The sequence below is a fragment of the Desmodus rotundus genome, chromosome 1 (genome assembly GCF_022682495.2).
Source record: "Desmodus rotundus isolate HL8 chromosome 1, HLdesRot8A.1, whole genome shotgun sequence".
Classification (NCBI taxonomy): domain Eukaryota; kingdom Metazoa; phylum Chordata; class Mammalia; order Chiroptera; family Phyllostomidae; genus Desmodus; species Desmodus rotundus.
Genome location: NC_071387.1, coordinates 205,586,247 through 205,607,936, shown reverse-complemented (window position 1 = coordinate 205,607,936; position 21,690 = coordinate 205,586,247). Strand labels below are relative to the sequence as shown.

The following is a 21,690-nucleotide window of genomic DNA, read 5'->3' as shown; positions in this document are numbered from 1 at the left end:
GCCACTTGACGTCACTCTCTCACCCCACTTCCTCTGCCCTCAGACTTCGACACCGCCCCTCCTCCCGCCCTTCCAGCCAGGAGGCAAAAATTTAGCGAGCTCCCGCCTCCATCTTCCTTCTGATTGGTAGAAGCCGGGCTGCGGGGCGGGCACTGCTGGGCTAGTCTGCTGGACACGATTGGCTGCTCGAGCCTCTGGCTCGCCTTCCACCGCCTCCCGGCGGTGCCGGAGTCGGGAGGCTGGACGGCTATAAAGCTGGTGGCGGGGGCAGGCACCGCACCCTGCGCCTTCGTGGCTTTCTTCTTTTCTTGTGCCGCCGCCTGGACACCTTAGGGTGAGTACCCCGCGAGGGGGACCGGCGCTGAGCTGCCGAGGGCCCGCGGGCGGGCTGATGGCCGGGTGGAGGCGGTGCCCTTGACTAGGCCCGAAGGAGCTCGGGATCGGTCCGGCTCAGGGCAGAGGGGGACCTGGCCTCGGGGGGCGGCCCGCCGAGAGTCTGGTCCGTGCGGGGCTCCCTTCCGGGACCTGGAGGGAGGAGGGGCCGGGACCCTGGTGCGGGCTGGAGAGCGGCGGAGGGGAGAAAGCGAAAGGGCGGTGAAGGTTACGGTTCTAGTGACTCAGTCAGCCGGGAGCTGGCGATGCCAGGACAGTGGCCGTGACCACCGAGGGGATGGGGCCTGAGGGCATCAGGAGGGGCGAGAAAGGAGCCGGGCCCCTGGGGCGTTCCGGAGCCTGGGATAAATAAAGGTGGACGCGGAAGGATGGGGAAGATCACGCTCAGGTGGTAAGTGCAGGGGGTGTGTCTTCCTGGCACCTTTGACGGAGGGGAAGGGTGGAAGGAAGGTGGGCAGCCCGACTTCCTGGTGCAGGTGCAGGGAAGCATCACAACCGCAACCTAGCCTGGCCGAGTACTTGTGCTCTTGACTGCTCTGACTGTGCTTGCCTCAGATATCACAGATTCCTGCCTCCCCCACCTTCCCGCCTCCATATTTTTATGCCTATTTAAAAAAAAGAAAAAAGGTTTCGCGGTGTTCTGAAATCCTGTACCTCCCTCCTGCTAACAGCTCCAGGACTAGCCTGACCTGCTAGGATGATTTAGTGAGCAGGCACCCACGAGCCTTCACACAATAGGACATTTCAAAACCAAGTATATGGAGTCTCTGAAAAAACGTATGTCCTGCCTTGACCAGCGGTCGAGAGAGGGTTGCTCAGAGCCACGGTAGAGGAAGGATTGGACCACAGGTAATGTGAGGTTGCCCCTGCGTGTCATGCTTGCCCTGTGGCCTTGGTCTTAGGGCTTCTCGGGCTCCTTTGGATGCTCACCTCTGCTGCAGCCCTTCCCTCCCGATGCTCTCCCCGAGCTGCTGCGGCACGGTGGTGTGTTGCGCCGCTGCTGAGTAACATTTGCTCTGTTTCAGGGATGAATCAGGAAAAAGGATGGCAAGAAAGATGACCCAATTATGACAAATGGAAGTGCTCATATAGCTGACAGATTGTTTCTTCTGAGATAGAGCGTGGACTTCTATTGCACAGATTGTGCGAGAAGGCAGGCTGAAAGCCCTTAACAAGTGTCTGTGCCAAATGTTTCCTTGTAGCTTGAGACATCTAAGAAGTTTGTGTTCTTTTGTCAAAACTTTTTAAAAATTTTCACTTGTTTTTCTATGGATAAGAAGAGCAGGAATAGCATGTCTTATGGGAGGGGAGGAAGACATTCTTTTCTTTGTGTCTATCCTTTGTAGGTTTCTCTGTTAGTTTGTACGTTTGCCCGATTTACAATTCTAGTTCAGTTTGATTCTACTTTAGTCCGTAGCTCCAGTTCTCAGAAGGTGTTTCCAATGGGGAGAGTTACACAGATGTTACGTGTGAAGCCATAGAAGGCCACGTCATCTGTTAGGCTAATTCTGGACCTTGTTTTTGATCTTGTTTACTTAAGTATTCCTCCAAAATGCTTTTACATCTGGTTTCTCTTAACTGGGATCGATTTTGAGAATTTTTGATCAAGAACTTAGACAGCTTTCCTCACAGGAAATGCAAAACCCTGATATCAATATAATGTGTTTCCTGGGTATCCTAGAATGATTTAAAATCATAATCCAGTGGAACGGAATGTGGGGAGATAGAGTTGGTTGTGGGTGGAGAAGCTTGTTGGTATATATATCAGAATCTATTTAATTTCATTTAGGTATGAATATAAAGTCTCATAATTTTATATTGGGTTACAAAAAACCAATTATAGAAGGTGTGGTATTTTTGTTTCTCAAGAAGGTGGTATAGGTTAAAAAAGTTGGGCAACATGTTACCCAGCCTAATGGAAGCATGGTAGGACCCAGTTCTTAATAATGCGTTCACCCGAACGCTTGGCACGTGATGATGCTCACTAGCTGTGTCCCGACTGAGTGTAGTTAGAGCAGCAGAGGACAAGCTCCTCTCTCAAACTCCCAGTCTTAGTTTTTGTGGGGTTTGTGGGTGGGGATGTGTGCATGTGGAAATGATTGTAAGAACCACAAATAGTCTCTTCTGGTTCTGTTTCAACTCCTTACATTTTTCAGGTTAGGATCTGGGAACAGTTGAAACCTATTACTTGCTTTGAACAACAACAGTAGAAAGGCGGTTTTCTGGACACTGGTGCTACAGCCTTTCTTAAAAATGGTAGCAAAAAGAGCGTACCGGTGAGGGCTGCTGCAAGTACTTGCATCTCCCAGGTCTGTTCCCTAGTTGTTAGAACTCCACATGCAGGCGCTTAAAAAACGGCAGTTGAGGTCTCCAGGGTCTCAAAGGGCTTTCAAAAGAATCAAAATACAGTCCCTCTCCCCACAGGAGTCTAGGAACCCAGCGTGGATAGATCGTGCATAGTTTTCTTTTCAGAGCAGAATATAAAGACAGGTGTGGATGATGAGCCTGCTGTAGGAGTGCAGGGCCCTGGTTAGAAAACTAGGAGATCTTCCTGGAAGAGGTAGCTTACAAGAGGGTCTTGAAATATGAATAGAATCTCTGATAAATAGAGCAGTAACGGGGGGGGGGGGGCAGAGGGGAGAGGGGGGTAGGCAGGGAAATCCATGTTTTGTGCTTAGAGAACTAGACCAGCAGCGTGTACAGTGTTGGCAAGGCTTTCTTAACAGTGGTTTTGCCTCCTTGCTCCTAAGGTGGAAAGGCAGCTTATTCTGTGTCCTGGATTTCTCTCCTGTAATAGTGAAAAAGATCACCAGGTAACTGCTTATAGTTTACCTTGTACCAAGATGTGTACTGGATGAACTTCTCTGCCTACCTGCTTGAGTCCAGGCTAAGGGAGAGCCAGAGGAGGAGCACAGAGCACCTGTGGGGCGGAGAGCTGCCGCGCAGGAGCCTGGCTGGCCCTGGGCAGTCCCGACATTCTTAAGTTTTCACCTTTGCCAAACTCATTGCGTCTCAGGAATCCCGGAACTTGCGCTGTAGCAACCTGCCCAGTGGCTCGTGATTCTGTAACTGCGTCCTGTCCCGCGCTGCTCCGCTCTGGCACGTGCTCTGAGAACACCTTCTGCGGGAAATAAGCTGGCGTGCTGGAGGCTTGCTTGGCGTTGATGGTGTAGTCGGAGTAGAGAGCCCGTCCAGGTCCAACCGGAGCGGAAGAGGACGGGGAGGCTAATCCCTTCCCATTGCTGTCCCCCAGAGTGGCGTTACTGCCTCCACTTGTTCTCCAGGCCCCTTTCCCCAGCAGCCTGAGGAGCACAGCAGCCCTCAGGGACTCGCTTTTCATTCTCTCTTTGCCCTAGTGCCTGCTCTCTCCCCCTCCTCTTTCTCTCCCTCCCCTTCTCCCTCCTCTCTTCCCTTTCCCCTCCCCCAACCTTCCTGCGTTTATGTTTGTTATTTTTTGAATTTTTATAAGTTTATTTGAGCCAAACTAACGACGGACGTACACTGGGGAGCAAAATCTCAAATGCACTCCTCCTTCCCCAATTAAAATAATCAATAGTGAAAGAGGGTGAATTGGCAGTGCGCGGGAACCTTCCTTGGCATAAATAGTGTCAAATGCATATACATACATGGCTCCAAGAAGAAATATTACTGTTACTGAAATAGTCTCAACATGTAAAGGGAATGGTGTTTTTCCCCACCAGTGAGAACTGGTCTCTGTGGTCTGCTTAATTTGCAGATAACGAAAGTGTCACTTGAGATAATAAAGAACAAAAAGTATTTTATTTTTTTCAAAGTGTGTATTTAATGCTTTAGTCAAAGAGGGTTTTTTGGAATGTAGTAGTCTTATTTTTACTTGTAAAACTCAGGGTTTATTTATTTTGGGAGGTGAGGGTAAACTTAATGAATAAAAGGTGGTAAGTCTGTAAAGAGCTCTTAAATCATGTAACGATATAAAGGAAGTAAAGCTTTAACTAAACCAGCATCTCATTGTAGTCCCTGGGCCAGTGCCAAATTGGCCAGTAATTAGCACAAAGGAAACTGTTCCTGTTAAACATCAGAACTGTTGTCTCAGGTAACAATCCTGCGCAACAGGGGGGCTATAGAAAATGCTGCAGGTTGCCACATACTTTAAACATTGATAAAGCTCGGTGTTTCTTTTGATCTAGCAAATGCTGGTCTTTTTAATACAAGGACTAAGGGGGAAATCACTCCAAGAGGCTGTAGAGGGTGAAGGTGGTTGAGTTGAAAACTACGAACATAAGAGTAAATAAATGAAGATAATTACGTCTTGCTAGGGAGACAGCATTTTGTTTGAAAAATACTGAGAACTAAGATAATAGTCAATGTATTGGTCCATTTGGCCTTGGCTGGGTAGCTGAGTTAAAGCATTGCCCAGATATGCCAAGGCTGCGGGTTCAATCCCGACCAGGGCACATAAACAAGAATCAGCTGATGAATGCATAAATAAGTGGGACAACAAGTTGATGTATCTCTCAACACAGAAAATTTTGTATTGGTCCTTTCTGTTACAAAGCATCATTCACATATTTTGTCTTCTCAACCATCCCCACAGTGAGCTGGGGGAGGCAGGTATTAGCTCCATTTTACGGATGAGGGAATTGGGGCTCAATGAGGCACAAATTATTGTTAAAGCCACAAACTCCTAAGTGCTGAGCAAGCTCTTGAATGTGTAAAGTCTCTTTACTCCAGAAATTTGCTAGCCCAGTACAACTTACCTATATTCCTTTCTCTCTTTTTAGAGAGTTTTATTTATTTATTTTTAGACAGAGGGGAAGGGAAGGAGAAAGAGAGGGAGAGAAACATCAATGTGTGGTTGCCTCTTGCGTACCCCCTACTGGGGACCTGGCCCACAATCCAGGCACGTGCCCTGACTGGGAATTGAACCAGTGACTCTTTGGTTCACAGGCTAGCACTCAATCCACTGAGCCACACCAGCCAGGGCCCTTTCTCCCAATTCTTGAAAACCCAAATTTAGTAAAGAAGACTACAGCTCTCCCAGCATCAGACTTGCTTGAAAGCCTGCACACGGAATTATGTCAGTTCATTAGCGGGATTAAACCTACCCCTGTAAGAGCTAATAAAATAAAGGGGAAAAAGTTTCATTTTTAAGCTTTAAGGACTGTTTTTTCTAAGCAAAGTCAATTTCTGTAGTACATAATGTAATTGGACCAGGAAATGTTTATTTTAACTCACTTTGAATTGAAGCCATAATTTGACTCTGTGTGGTCATTTATGACTTTAAACAGTTCTCATTTGAAATTTCTAGTGCCTGAAGGAGGAAACACTGACAGACCTGGAGACTGAAGTTCATTGTCCCTCACACAGGTAAGGGGTGTTCCTCTGAGTGGAAGGGGGAGTTTGACTTTCCCCCCAGGGCAAACAGCCACTCTGACCAGCACCTACTCCCGCAGGCCCTGTAGGGGTAACACCCAGCTTTAAATACGGGAGCCCGTCTGATTTTGTGCTTAGTTGACTAATGGTTAAAACCTAGCACTGATTTTACAAATTAGTGCTCACTCACAAGGTAATAAACTATAACCATGCATATTGTGTAGTCAGGAAAAGCAGAGGGAAGCATGCGTGCCCGCAGCACTTTTTAGATTACATCCTCAGATGATTGTAGCTGGGCTGCGGATGGAGTTTCACCATTATGTGAGGTTCCACAATGATTGTCAGTGTGTTTGAAGCAATGATCTGACTACTCACGTGCGATTCTGCTTTTGTGTGTGTTCGCACTTCAGTGTTACAATTTCCCACGATTGTTACTGACTTCAGAGGGCTAGTAGAAATTCGTTTATTCAACATTCAGCTTCTGCCATAAGCCAAATGCTGGAGTGGTTTCCCGGGACACAAAGATGAACAAGACACAGCTCCTGCTCTCCGGAAGCTTTTAGTCTGGTGCAGAGAGGCTGACCCTACATAATAGAGAAACTTGACAAGGTTTCCAGTAGCATCTTGACAGTAGTCAGGTGTGCATTTTGGAAAGACTAGCTGAGTGCAGGAGAGAGTGCAGGCGGAGGGCTCACTGAGGAGGCTGGTAACAGTCGCCCCGGGGTGGATGCTGAAGTCCCTCCCTTCCCCAGCTGCTGGGCTAGGTGGGGGCTGCCCTGGCATCAGTGTCCTAGGCTGATCTCCCTGTCTGTCCCAGTTCTCCTTCATGCACAGATTTTAAGTTCTCAGTGGATCGTATTGGCCCCTACTGTGTCCTCTTAGGAAATAAGACCTGGAGCTCCTTTTGTCTGCCGGAAGGGCTGAGCCTTCACTTTAGAGCAGACTAGAGTCTTCTGTTGGTACATTCTTGTTGGAAGACAGCTTTGAAAGGTTTACAGAATTGTGGTAAAAGTGTACCTCTGCCCTCCTCTTTAGAGACATTGACATGTTTTATTATAAAAACAGAGTCCCCATTGTCCTGCTTAGACTTTTCTACTTTATTATTATGAGTTCAATGCCCTGAAAAATAATGAAGTACCTTTTTATCAGCAAAAGGTTAAAAGAATATACAGGTAATTTTTTAAACTGTTGGATTTTAAAACTGTATTCTGTTTTAAAAGTTTTTGTGATAGATACAGAATAGTGAATTAATCAGAAATATCCCATTCTCTGAGATTATGTGATTATACTGAAGGTGCTTATTGTTTAGGTTTTAATATACACATAATTCAGTGACTTATGGGCTAAGGGCAGATATAACGTGAACATCTGAGATCTTTAGCTAGGCTTTTTTTCCCTCTTTTTCTAATTCGTAACTGGCCTACTTCAGAGACCATTTGAGAAGACAACCTAAGACCATACACTCGATAAGAGAGTTAAAGATAAATATTACAGACTAGAAGCATATCAAACTTTTTGTTGTTTGAAATGCCATGGAAGCCAGTTACTGCCCTGTATTTTTCCTCTTTCCCTTCTTAATCTTACTCTTCCTGAATTTTAACCAAAATCTAACTATTTCACATTAGATGGCTTTTTACCAAGAGTATAATGAAAACTTAGCCAAGAGAATGAGCAATGTTGACTGAGTTGGACAATGTAAAGGGTGTGTTCCATACCAAGAGCAGAGTCACGATTGAACCTGATGTGTGGGGTTGTTTTAGTTAAGCCACATTTGTTTTCCGAATGAAATAAGTCACTCATTTAGCCTCTGGGAAGTTCAAGAATAACAGCTTATTTTGTAAGTGCCATAATTCAAGAATCAGAGCTAGTCAATTACCATAAATAAGGTACATACAGATTAATTCTGGCATTAAAACCTGGCATTAATGGCTTGTTATAAAGTTGTTCATACCTTCAGAAGGTCACATAACCCTGTCCATTTTATGTCCAAAAGCACTGCAAGCCACTGGGCCGGGCAGGGGAGATGACACTGTCTCCGGCGTGTTTAGCTCAGACGGGAGAGTTGAAAAGATTCTGAAGGGGAGCCTTGTGGGACAGGCTGGGAAGGTGGTTAATCCTCCTGCCTCTGTGCTGGTGACATAGAAGGTAGCCAGTAGGAAGGGTTCCTCTTCTAAGTATATGGACTGGTCATTGATTTCTTTGGTGCTGAAACCCAGGACTGGATTTTTTTTTTAAAACACTAGTTGTAGAGCTCTTTTCTGTGGACTGTGCAGAAGACTTAATCTTATTTTTATTTTTCTCTAAACTTAGAATCTGCCTAGTGACATATTACGTAGTCCTTTATATCTTCATTTCAACTTCAGTGTAGCAAAGTTTAGATGATAGATTGACGTGTTTGCGTGGGCGAGGAGAAAGGCAGAACAAGGTGGAGACTTGCTTCTCGCTCTCTGTTCACTTAGAGGGTCTAACAGTGAGCCTCCCAAGCCAAAACAGGAGAGGCGACACGCCTGGGAGTCATCCTGAACATTTCCTACGTCTGGTCAGTCACAATTTTGCCGGTTCTTTGTTTCTTCCCTGTTTTCAGAAGCTGTTTCTTCTTCACCCCTTAGGCTCTGTGGGCCACGCTCTGGTTCGTGACCTGGGTCCTGTCTGGACTGCTGTATCAGCTTCCCAACTCAAGTCCATTTTCTACACGGCACCAGTGCCTGTAAAAACAGTGGCCCTCAGTAAGAAGCACACTTACATGTGTGTGCGTAACTGAAACAAAAACTTCATGAAAACATTCTTACAGTTACCCTGTGCCGTACAGTCTGATCTTTTCTGGTCTTTAGATTAAAAAGTGTGTTGTCTGTCATCCACGGACTTGATTCTAGAATTGGACAAACACTCATCCGAACACTAAATATGACCACGTTATTCCTGCTTTCAGTTCTCTGATGGCGTCTCAGTGTCTCCATGATAACGCTGACACCCCCATGTCAGCAGGCCAGAGCCCTTGTGACCTGGTCGGTCATCAGGTAGACCTGTTAACTCTCTGATCTACTCCCTGGGCCTCACACTTCACGTCAACAAACTAGTGACACGTTTTATGGTCCCTCGGAAGGGTGCCTGCGTGTCTGCTGTCCCCCTTGTCGAAGATCTTCCACCACCCTTGGCTTCTGCAGCGCTTTACTGATTGCGCCTCCTCATTCCTGAGTCTCCAGTCGGCAGCAGAAACCGGGCAGCCTTTCCTCCCGCTGCCCCCGCCACCAGCTGGGCTACGTGATTCTCCGACCGTGATGTGACTGAGTCTGTTGTGTCTTACTGTTGAATCTCACTATCCCACCAGACAGGGACTGCTTGAGAGGGCACGGGCCCTCTGCTCTGAAACTTCCCCTGATCTTTGGCGTGGAATGTATCGTCATTGCTTGGTTGGATGAAAAAAATATGAATATTTCTAAAAAATATTTAGAAAGAAGATTCAACAGATACCCCTTAAGGCCTTTAACTTAGGTTATGTGATTATACTTAAGGTGATTATTTTTTAGGTTTTAATATACACATAATTCGATGACTTAATGGGCTAAGGGTAGATATCATGATTTAAGGACCCCCTTTCTACTTTGGGTGTTCTCTCAAGATTGCAACAGCTAACTCACCGAGGCACTAGTCTGTAACTTCATTTTACCTAATACCATTCCAGAGTTTGCAGACTGGCAGAGGACGAACGACACAGGTACAGGAGCTGACTTTCCATTTTCAGGGGTCAAATTAGTGGTGAGTTGGCAAATGCCGTGGAAGGTTAGTGAGGCAGTTTGACCAGGTAACTCTCATAAGCCAGGACCTGTATGTCGTGGAGGAGCTGAGAATCTGCCCCTTCAGCAGCCCCATCCTATGATGGGGTACCTAAAAAGGAAATTGAGTTGTAGAGGTTAGATACGGAAAGAAGTTTTTCTCTAAAAATAAGGACTGTGCCACCCCTCAAAGCCTGACACCTACATTTCTCCGCCCCCTGTGCCAGCTGGGCTCTGTGAGACCCCTGGTGGCAGTGCTCCAGTGAGATCAGGAGGAGGAAAGAGGGCCCCTGTGTCCTCGTGGGTGGCAGCAGCCTGGCCTGGGTCTCTGGGTCTAGCTCCGTGGCAGAGGGGCTGGTGCTGGTGGCTCCAGCAGCTCCAGGAGGAACGGGGGCTCACAGGGTCTGAATAACCACTGTCCCTTTGCTCCTGTGGCTTGGCCTACAAGCTTGCAACCATTTCCCGTATTAAAGTCCCTCAGTTTGAAGTATATAGAATAGTTTCTGTTTTCCTAGTCAATACAATACAACCTCTGAAGAAATTGAGGCTCTGATAGTTTATGTGGCTTGCCCATAAGCACGCAGCAATGGTCTTGAGTGGCTAGCACTTTTTTTTTTTTTTTTTTTTACTGTTAGTAAGTATATCAAAGACACAACTCTAAGTATTGACAGTGTATCCAGCTTTTTGGTGCCCTTTTAAAAAGAGAAGGGGTGGTTTTCAGAGGTGTTATCTAAGAGTTAGTTGCCATACTAATAATGTTTGAATTACCGATTTTCAAATTTAATCAGATTTTCCCCCTAATTTAGAAGCTAAGTGACACCTTGTGTTTTACGATCATTTATTACCTACACACTAGCTGTAGAAAGTATAGAATATTGCCATTTGACCCTGTGATAGGTTCTGGAACTTGTCTCTGCATACAGTTGTAATTGTTTGGGTTTCTGAGTGGAGGGTTTCCTTGGAAGGACAGGATCACGTGTCAGGCTGTGTGTAGATGGGCTTGCATAGACTGGTAGACTTCTGCAGTGTGGCTTTTCTACTTGCTGGGACTGTTTAGATTAATGGAGAATGCAGTGCTGTTTGATCTACCAGTTTGTAAAGTCAGCAGCTGTGAATAACCAATGTATCTGTAATGAAGGACTGACTGACTTATTTAAACTTTGGGTGGCCAGAAATACATCAGGTACTTTGGATTTGTGGGCTGTATTACTAAATTGCCATTGTATTTCATCTTACAGTTCTGTATAACACGGAAGAATCTTACTTGAGCTTCCTTTACTTCTAATAATCATATTGTAAATCTATAAACCTGTCTAGTTCTGAATACAGTGCAAGCCTTTCTGAAAGATGATAATTTTAAATAATAGTATTCTTGCTATAGTTGCTACTTCCACATACTTAAATTTGACTGCCCTGAGAAAACATACTAAACTTAGGAAGTAAACTAATATTTTAGGTGATAGTTGAACTCTTAATGTCAATTTCTCAAGTTTGAACTTGACAATTTATAACAAAACAATATTTTTCTGTTTTTCTTTCTAAAGCTCTTTCACCATGCCTGGGTCACTTCCTTTGAATGCAGAAGCCTGCTGGCCAAAAGATGTGGGAATTGTTGCCCTGGAGATCTATTTTCCTTCTCAATATGTTGATCAAACAGAGCTGGAAAAATATGATGGTGTAGATGCTGGAAAGTATACTATTGGCTTGGGCCAGGCCAAGATGGGCTTCTGCACAGATAGAGAAGATATCAACTCTCTCTGCATGACTGTGGTTCAGAATCTGATGGAGAGGAATAACCTTTCCTATGACTGCATCGGGCGGCTGGAAGTAGGAACAGAGACAATCATCGACAAGGCGAAGTCGGTGAAGACTAACCTGATGCAGCTCTTCGAGGAGTCTGGGAACACGGATATAGAAGGGATAGACACCATGAACGCCTGCTACGGCGGCACCGCCGCCATCTTCAACGCTGTGAACTGGATCGAGTCCAGCTCGTGGGATGGTATGTCTCTGTTCCAAGGAAACACTCCTGGAGGACAAATGGGCCCAGATGACCTTTCAGTTATCGCTGTATGCAAACACTACCACGTAGGCTTGTTGGAATACATGCAGGAGGATAGCTATGACTTTCAGCTTTCCTGAGTTATGAATTGGTTGTCTTTATCATGGAGGGTAATTATCTTACCAAATTTAGTCAAACATTTTCTTTCTTTACCGAAGTTGGAAAGCGTATCCTGGGGAAAATGTAGCTCTTCAGTGCCCGTGTATAATATTTGCAGTATGGATCACCTTCTTTTGTGCTCATGCTGTTTTTCAGGACGGTATGCCCTGGTGGTTGCAGGGGACATTGCTGTGTATGCCACAGGAAACGCTAGACCGACAGGTGGAGTCGGGGCCGTTGCTCTGCTCATTGGGCCCAACGCGCCTTTAATTTTTGACCGAGGTGAGTGTTTGGGAAAGTTGGTTTTTGTTTTGGCTTTGTTTTGTTGTAGCGTAATATGCTGAGGAATTTGAAATAGAAGCTAGTGCTAACTGCGTATTCATTCAGTGCAGGACGCCCTGCTAAGCGCTTCATGTGCATGATCATATTGAGCGTTCATAGCAGTCGTCTGAGAGTGACGTCATCCCCATTTTACCGAGGAGAGTGGGTCTGAGTAGTCACTGAAAGGAGTCACTTACGTGTGGGCACGTTGTCACTGGCAAGCTTGTTTTCAGTCCAGTAGACAACTGTGGTCTCCCAGTTAGGTTGTGAAACTTACGCGAACATGTGCATCCAAGGCATCTTAGGCCGGTTATGGCCGTGGTCGTTGCTTTCCAGTTGCGTATTGGCCCCACCTTGTGATGTTTATACTGCACGTGGCCAGAGGTGACTGGTTAGGGAAGGCCCTCGATAATGCTTACTAACCTGCAGACATCAAGAAGCAGAAATCCATGGACATCTGCCTTTTTGGTTCTAATAGGACTTCGTGGGACACACATGCAACATGCCTATGACTTTTACAAGCCAGACATGCTTTCGGAATATCCCGTGGTAGATGGGAAACTCTCCATCCAGTGCTACCTCAGTGCACTAGACCGCTGCTACTCCGTCTACCGCAAAAAGATCCGGGCCCAGTGGCAGAAAGGTGGGTTTTGCCGATTTTCCTTGGCTTGGTCTCTGGGGAGGACGAATTGCTAGGTGTCTTCAGTGAGAACCTGCTGTGTGGGCATCCTTCGTTAGTGTCCTTTATTTCTTCCTCTGGAGGGGAGTGGCTTAGAGAGGGGACAGTGCAGCTGCCTGGCTTCTAGAGGTTTGCCAGGCACCTGCTCCATTTCCAGTGACTTTACCCACTTCCCATATGCGACTGGCGCCCTTCCAGCTGTGGCCGTGGTGTTGAATCTCAGAGTGGGTGGATTTACATACGTTCTAAGACCATGTAGGCCCTTTAAGCCAAGTCTCCTGAAAATATGGCAGCTTCCTCCACTGCCCCAACCCCCACTGGTTTTTACAGCCAGAAGTTATGGGGATTTATCTTCCCAGTGCTGGAACCCTGGGCTGTGCAGCTCAGCCCGGGGCTGGGATTGCTTGCTCCCAAACTATCCCTTCTGATTTTTAGCCACCACATCTGAATGTGGAATCATCTGTTCCACTGCCGCCTCCCTGCACCACACCTCGCATCTCCAGGCCACTCCTCCCATCTCTGTGACTCCGCCCCTCCTACATGTCTGGATGAATGTGGCTTTAAATCCTTGGTTGTCGGACTTCCCAAACAGCTCGATTTTCTGACAGTTCTGGGTGTTAATTTCTTTTGAGATCTACTTGTAATTCTCTCTATGGCTGCTCAAGGAGGCGAAGCATGTCTACCCAAACCTCCATCTTCACCAGAAGTCCCCATGTTTGCTTTTATAATGTCATCGTTATCTCCATTTTTAACCCTGAGAAAGTTCATCACTCCCCTCGCGCCCCCTCAGTGATATATATTTTTAATACTTTTCAAAAATCTGCCACATAGCTTTTTAGACGAAGCATAATGTAACATTGGGTGCATGCTTTAGGACGCTTGATTGAACAGCAAACAGTCTGTGCCTTTGATGACCACTCAAGAGTGTCATGCTTCCCAGTGTAACTTGATCGCAGACGTCGAGACAGTCACATCGTGGCGTGGTGTCTACAAAACAGCATTCTGACAGTCAGAACTTCAGTAGAACACAGCACGCAGCTTCAGGGATTCAAGCACTGCTCTCTGGCCAAGTAAAGACTGCCTAAAGTTCATTGATGTATTTTGACTAGGTTAAAAAATAGATGTAGTTGCTTAGTTCTTCTGGATACAACATATCTTTTCCAGAATGAAGCTGGCTCAGCTGAAAAAGTTCTGAGGTACAGAGAAGTACAATGTTTGAATCAGTGCTATGAAAACACACAGTATCATATAAAGTGGGCTTTCCCCGTAGTCCACCTTTGCTGTGTACAGGTTGTGAGAGAGAATTAAAACCCCGATGTTCAGAAACCTAGTGGCTCTGGATAAGAAGCATCCTTGCAGTATGTAAAATGTGTACTATTTAACGTCATGTGTCACCTGAGGATAACGCTTATTGATTTTAGAGAGAGGAAGGGAGGGAAAGAGAGAAATATCGATGTGAGAGAGAGACATCAATAGGTTGCCTCCTGTATGAGCCCCAACTGAGGATGGAACCCGCAGCCTTTTGGTATATGGGATGACACTCCAGACTACTGAACCACCAGCCAGGGCATGGCTTTATAACTTTATTAGGACCCAGAGTAAAAACTACACTTTCAATCGTGTGAGCTAAACTCAAACAAAAACGTCATCGAATTACTTACCCGAGCTGCAGATTGTGCAGTGTATTTTCTACTCTTACATTAAAGAGAAAACCCTCTACTTATTTAAGATAAAAAACAAACACTGGCCCCGACTCACTAAATTGATTATACAGTCCACTAATGGCTTGTGAGTCTTACCTGTGAGAACCAGTAATCTCTGTCCTTCTCTGGATTTCTTACTGATACACATTTGAAACCATAGAGGTTTTCATTGTATAGTGTGTATGTTTGGTTGTGATTCAAAGATATAAAAACATCCTAGCCCTTTTCAAAAACAAAAACTCAAAAGGTGGTGGCGTATATGAGTTTCTTAATGTTTTTGGATTTCTTTTTCAGAGGGAATTGATAAAGATTTTACCTTGAATGATTTCAGCTTTGTGATCTTCCACTCCCCCTACTGTAAACTGGTTCAGAAATCTCTAGCTCGGATGATGCTGAATGACTTCCTAAACGACCAGAACAGAGATAAAAATAGTATCTATAGTGGCCTGGAAGCCTTTGGGTAAGAGGTTATGAATTTTTTTCCTTCTTTATGAGAATACGTTTTATATCTGTTAAACTCTGATTTGCACAGCCCTGGAAATTTGAGAGTCAGAAGGATCTTAGGAGTAGCCTAGTCTAACCTATTTATGTCATCAGTGAAGAAACTGAGTCTCAGAGAAGTGGTGGCTTTCACCTACAGGAATTCTTTAGGCATTTCTACTCAGATTTTCTGGCTTCCTCCTGTTAGCTCCCCGTCGTCACCATGATAATGTTCCCTGCAAGTGCCCACGTTTAAACAGCCTCTTCGCCGCCCTCCCGGCCTCTCCAGCCCCGGTGCCCCAGGTCCACCCTGCGTCCTGCCACTATCAAAGTCTGCTCCCATGTCCCTTCCACAGCCTTCCACTTTGAAGGCTCCGTAGCATGCTGTACCTGCTAAACTCATTGTTTCTCCTGGCCTGTGTCCCTTCTTCATCGGATAAAATTCTGCTCCACTTTTAAGACTCCATTCCTACAATACAATAAATCTTCTAAGTAGACATTATGGACTTAAAATAGTGTATTTTGTGTGGTGGCAACAATGCTTTAGTGGGTTCATTAACCCATCACAATCAAGTTGTCTTGACTTGATTATAAAACAGTTGGGGGGAAGGATTATCCGTCTGCAACTGCTGTCTTCCGTAGCAGTTGGCATGCTGCTGCTTGGCTTTTAACAAACGGAATCATAAAAACAGAATGACGCTCGCTTGCAGGTTAGAGTATCAGTTGGGTACACTGTCTAATACTATAAAAATGGTGTCTTTGATCACTAAAACTATCTTTTTTACAAATTTTTCAGAGATGTTAAATTAGAAGATACCTATTTTGATAGAGATGTTGAAAAGGCGTTCATGAAGGCTAGTTCTGAATTCTTCCATCAGAAAACGAAGGCATCTTTGCTCGTGTCAAATCTAAACGGAAATATGTACACGTCATCCGTGTATGGCTCCCTTGCCTCTGTTCTAGCACAGTAAGTACCCGTCTCGGCTCCTCGCCTCCCCTCCTGTGGGGACTGTTGGAGCCCTAAGGCCAAATGCAGTGCCAGGTCACAGGATGATAGGTTATTTCCAGGCTCTCCAGCCTATTGCCCATTGACCTGAAAGGATCTGTGGGGTGAGGCTGCAGTTATTCCAGAGCATTTAATGTCACACTGGCCTTTCTGGCTACTGGTCTTGTGATTTTATTATTCCTGACCTACGGTTGAACCATTGATCCCTGGTTGACAAAGTAACTTATGTTACGGTGAAAGAGCTTTCATAAGTCCCATCATTCCCCAAGAGATGAAAATGTTTGCTTCCATCTGCTTCCTGTGAGGGTAAAGCTTTAGGTTCGGTCCCCCGAGGCTACAGGACGAATTTTATTCCCACCTGTAGCTTCCTGCACATTGTTGTGTTGGGCCAGTTCGCCATCCTGATAACTTTCCCCTGCGCAGGTACTCACCCCAGCAGCTGGCGGGAAAGAGGGTTGGCGTGTTCTCCTACGGTTCTGGCTTGGCGGCCACCCTGTACTCCCTGAGAGTCACGCAAGATGCCACACCAGGTAAACACTGAGGCTCTCACCAGGAATGAACTGGGGACCTGCGGTGGAAAGGTTGATGCAGCCGGCTCCCCAGCAGGCACTTGAGTCTGTCCCGCAGATCGATACTACGTTCTGTCCCCCATTACCTCTTTCAGCATAGCCCGATTTTCACTCCTCATCTGCAAATCGGCCGTAACTGGGTAAAGGGTAGGACCGTGTCTGAGTGAGAATATCGTCTTTCCTCCCTTCCCAGTCAGAAAAAAATACCAGTTTAAAGATACTTTTTGGTACAGTGTTTTTGAGTTTCCTTTTATCTCATGTTTTAATCATATAGTCAGGGAAATAGGAAGCATATCTGCTTAACAGGCAGCTTTTGAGTGTTTAATGATTGGGTCTGATCATGTGAGTGAATCATTTCTTATTCGCTAATATCTAAGTTACCTAGTTTTTATAGCTTTGTGATCTTGGCCATATTTAAGGAAACTTTTGTGCCTTTTCTGAGCTGGTAGAAGCAAAAACATAGAGAAAAAGTGATAGTGGACTTCGGTTGCTTTAAAAACTGTACACAGCCCTGGCTGGTGTAGCTCAGTGGATTGAGTGTGGCCTGGGAACCAAAGGATCACCAGTTCAATTCCCGGTCAGGGCACATTCCTGGGTTGCAGGCCAGGTCCCCAGTGGGGTGCACATGAGAGGCAACCACACATTGATGTTTTTCTCCCTCTCTTTCTCCTTCCCTTCCCCTTTCTCTAAAAACAAATAAATAAAATCTTAAAAAAACAAAAACAAAAACTGTACACAAGTTGTTTGTAGTTTCAAATCCCACCTGCCTGCTTCCTAACCTGTGCACGGGCTGACACCAGACAGTTGGGTAGTCAGAGGTTGTAGGAAGCTGTGTCAGAGAGATGCCATCTTTTTACTGAACAATAGCCAGCATTTCTAACACAAATAAGAATTTTTTTCCCATTTGGCAACATTTTGTTTAGGCTTTTGGGCATGCTATTTTTAGTCTTGTAACGTTGGAATTACTTACTATTTTAGGATCTGCTCTTGATAAAATAACAGCAAGTTTATGTGATCTTAAATCAAGGCTCGACTCCAGAACTTGTGTGACACCAGCTGTCTTTGCTGAAAGCATGAAGCTCCGAGAGGACACTCATCACCTGGGTAAAAATGTTGGATGAAACTGTTAATATACACGAACATACGCCCAAAGCCTGCTGGAAGGCTACAACAACGTTAACATGTTACATAAAAGATAAAGACACCCACATACCGAGGCTGTATTCAGGCCTAATTTGATGTTGATGAAAATTACATGAAAATATACACCTCCTTTAGTTTATTACTAGATAGTTGTATGTTATAACTAATTTTTCACACTCTCTGCCTTTCCTTTAGCCAACTATATTCCCCAGAGTTCAATAGATTCACTCTTTGAAGGAACATGGTACCTGGTTAGAGTGGATGAAAAGCACAGGAGAACGTACGCCCGGCGCCCCTCCCCCAGTGCCGACACTTTGGACGAAGGAGTGGGACTTGTGCACTCTAGCACGGCAGCTGAGGTAAGTCAGGCCCTTTGGGTTTACTCTGGGGCTTTGACAAGGTCAAGTTTTCCACCCCCAGATCCCTGGCCTTAGGGGGCCGACTGAGATTAGGAACTTAGGGATGTCCTATAGGGAACCTGTCCACCTGGCAATGGCAAATGTAGCCCAGCCCTATCTGAAAACCCGTAGGTACAAGTCTGCACACAGGAGCCAAACCCCCAGATCGGCTTTCCTGTGGGAAACCAGGCCTGCATTGTACCTAGGCTGCTTTGAGGCTTGCTTTTGCTAAAACTCCCTCACCCTGAGTTGAAACAGCAAATGCTTACTGCATTTCTTTAAAGTAACTTCCTGAAGTCTGCTAATTCTCCCAAAGATGGAATGTAACCAGACCAGTCATTCTTATCTATCCCTTGCATTTGCAACATTTTTTCCTTGTTAATCTGTAAGAAGTAATCAGTAACATCCTTTCCTTTGTTATCTGTAAAAAGTAATCACCTAAAGCAAACCTGAGCATAATGAATGAGAACCTTCCGTGATGTATACTATTAGAAAGCAATAAAAGCCTGTCCAAGCAAGGGTCGAGGCATGCTCTCTCTCAGAGTGGCCGTGCAGTCCCTTTTCCTCCACAGGGCTTCAGTAGTCCGTGAGAATTTGTTCATCTCCTCCACAACATACAGACCCCCTGGACGGAGTCTGCATCAGTGTCCAGAAAGCAGAGAAATTCAGAGCAAGGCTCTAGGGTTGGGTTCCAGCTGTGCCAGTTTCCAGTTTTATAAAGTCCTTCACTTAAATCATCAGCATTTTGAAAGTACTAGGTTTTAGTAACACCAGGACTTAAAGGAAGACTGATAGAGAGAGGCTCGTCTGGCGCGTCCCCGTGAGAGAGCCACGGGGGCAGGGCGTGGAGGCCCTCACCGCTCTTCTCTTGGGCCGTGTCAACCGGCCCCCAGGACTATCAGGCGGTGGCAATACTAGCTATGCTTTGGGTGCCCCTTCGGCTAGGTACTTTACTTACATTTTCTAAGTTAATCTTATAAAAATTACCTTGAGGTCCATGATATTATTCCCGTTCTAGAGATGAGACTGCAGGTTGTCAAGTGACTTGACCAGGATCAGAGCCAGCTCCATACTGAGGACTTTGTTGCCGTAAAGCTTCTCGTTTTGTCTGTGCCCCAACTTTATCACAAATTTGGTGGATGCAGTCTTCTGCTATCACACAAATCAGGAAGCAGGTCAAGCTTCTAGTGTTTGAGCGGTGAATGTAAAGTGTGGCAAGTGAAGTACTGTGTCTGGTGGACCTGGGGCCTTCCTCCGTCTCTTGCTATATGGATAATTATATACTAAATTCACCACCAGGTGAAGAATGGATATTTAGTTCCTGCTATAAACAGTTATATAGAATATATATATTTAGCTCACATTTATCCGAAGTTGTGCTCTCTGTTTTTCTATTGAAACTTCAATTAGCACCATGACTCAAAAAAAAAAAAAGAAAAAAAACAAACCTTGAGACAACATTTTCCCTTTGATTTTAGCACATTCCAAGTCCTGCTAAGAAAGTGCCAAGACTCCCTGGAACAACAGCGGACCCCGAAGCGGCTGTCATCAGCAACGGGGAGCACTGAGGACTTCTGTGTGGGGGAGACTCCAGTGGGGGCTGGGGGGTGGGGGTGTGTGGGAATGGTTGGGAACAGGGTGTCTGGGGCGATATTAAATGATTACATGTTACTTAACATTTTATGTGACTGACACGGAGCCCAGAAAGCTGCCGTGGCCTTGGGGAGGTCTCTCTGCTCCGTGTGCCGATACGCTTCCTGGTGGGGTCTGGCCGATGCCCAATGTCCGCCGGTGCTGTTAAGGGCTCTGTAAAAGTCCCCACCCCTCTGGCCGCTTGTGTGCATGAGGCTTAGTTTTAAATGTGGTTCGATGAGTCGTGTGCTTCTGGCAGAAAAGAGGTACTCGTCTTCAATTTTAATTTGTCTGAACATGTAAGAATTTTATACTTTGAACAAACAAGGTTACTGAAAGTACCTGTGGTTTTTGAAGAAAGTTTCTAGTTCAGGAATGTGCTTTTACATGTGATACACACAAACCCTGTTTGAAAGCCAATGTCCTTTTTCTGGACTTTGTACATTCTCAAGAGAGAAGAGTTGGGCTGGTAACTCTGGTTCTAGAAATGCGGCTTCGTACCCAGGCCTGAGGGATCGTTGGGCGTCTGCGCAGAGATGCTGGCGCTGAGCAGGCGCCCGCACAGCACGCGGGGGGCCGTGAGCGTAGCTCTGGGTGCGCCCCTGAGTCAGTGCGTGCTGGATGAGGCTGGGCAGCGCTGCGGTGTTGGTTACTGGAGCTGGGGTAAGAGGACAGTGGCTGCTGCAGTCCCTGCAGTCCTTTGTACCTTATTTTGAATAAATAAACCATTTTTCTGGCTGCCTTTTAAAAATTTTAAAAAGGAAGGATGGGGCAAGGCATTGCTAGGTTACTTCTGATGCTTCAGTGTTACAAATTCAACTTAAAAGACTGACAACCTAAATTCATGGTGTATTTTTTTCCTTTAAAAAAAAATCTGTTTAATGAAAGTGCAAAGGTAAAACCCATATTTTTACATACTTTGATCAGCCAAAACAAGTATTCTACTTCGAGATCTGGAAGTAGGATCTATAAAGCGTTTTCTCAGACTTTCACCTTAAAAACACTACCACGTGGTATGAAGACTGGTTAGACAGTTCTGTAGATATTTTTGGTGCTGACCTAGGACATGAGCCTTACAGACTGTAAAATAGAGATCGTCGGAACTAATGTACAGAATTACATTTTTAAAACTTCATTTGCTGTTAAATTCTGTGAAGTCTCAGTTACCTAAACTAAACCTACACAAATATGAAATGTAATGTTTCAGATTGCAAGGTAATATGTAATGTAGTGTTTATAAAATACTCTTGTTTAATATTAACTAGTGGTATTTTGATTTGTACAGTCATAACTTGTTAAAATGGTTTCATTTTAACATCCACTGATACAGATTAATAATGGAAGTTCAGATTTAAAGATTGGGAAAATGGTGCATGCAATACTTTCACAAGTATTGGGAGTTTGGTATGTTTTGAAAAGAGTAACCTTCGGGTGTCAGAAAATGGATATTCTCAAAGTCCGTTGCCAGCAATGGGCAGACCTAGTAATACTGGCACAGAATTAACTGGACATCTTATTAACAGTGAGGTGAATAACTCTGAATAAAGTTTTGGAGAACTATTTCAGTTATTCGAGTATTTTTTCCTCTTGAACTAACTAACATTTAGGCAAGAAATCAGCTAATACTCTTAAATATGGGCATTCATGTCATTTCAGCTTATTCATTCACCAATCCACTCATTCATCAGTCAGCAAACATTCAAAAACACGACATAAGGCACTCACTGAAGTCAGAAATACTCACCGGACACGTGGTCTTGCCCTCCGGAACTGCCCGTCTCTGCCCCTCTCGTGTGGAGGAATGTATACTGGTAACTTATTACACTTCAGACGAAGTCAGTCTCAAACTGGGTGATGAGCATGTGTGAAGTTGGCTGTGAATTTCTATGGAGAGAGTTACTTTGTTTTCCTAAAAACAACCTAAGATTAAGTTGGCCACTGAAGATTAAAAGCAATTTTACAGCCCACCTAGAACTGCCCGCTACGGGCCCGGGCCTCCAGCGGAGAGGCCCCAGGCTTACATGTTTCTGGTGCTCCCAGGGGGTCTTGCAGAGGATTGTTGTATTGGTGAGAATATTGG

The 21,690-nt window shown here is 45.2% G+C and overlaps 1 protein-coding gene across 7 annotated transcripts; it reads left to right on the top strand.

Annotated features, from left to right (window-relative positions):
• Nucleotides 1-198: 198 nt before the first annotated feature.
• HMGCS1 (3-hydroxy-3-methylglutaryl-CoA synthase 1) lies at nucleotides 199-21,170 on the top strand. Of its 7 annotated transcripts, XM_071219839.1 has the most exons (14): nucleotides 205-334; nucleotides 1,065-1,242; nucleotides 1,419-1,546; nucleotides 3,144-3,206; nucleotides 5,681-5,739; nucleotides 11,063-11,520; nucleotides 11,836-11,961; nucleotides 12,479-12,643; nucleotides 14,677-14,842; nucleotides 15,659-15,829; nucleotides 16,292-16,398; nucleotides 17,416-17,541; nucleotides 17,776-17,939; nucleotides 19,457-21,170. In XM_071219839.1, the coding sequence occupies exons 6-14, from the start codon at nucleotides 11,073-11,075 to the stop codon at nucleotides 19,544-19,546; spliced, it is 1,563 nt and encodes a 520-aa protein (XP_071075940.1). In that variant the 5' UTR covers nucleotides 205-334; nucleotides 1,065-1,242; nucleotides 1,419-1,546; nucleotides 3,144-3,206; nucleotides 5,681-5,739; nucleotides 11,063-11,072; the 3' UTR covers nucleotides 19,547-21,170. The 7 variants fall into 7 exon arrangements, with proteins under 7 accessions (XP_024427746.1, XP_071075940.1, XP_045060771.1 ...); XM_045204836.2 differs by lacking the exon at nucleotides 1,419-1,546; XM_024571979.4 differs by lacking the exons at nucleotides 1,065-1,242; nucleotides 1,419-1,546.
• The last annotated feature ends 520 nt before the right edge of the window (nucleotides 21,171-21,690 follow it).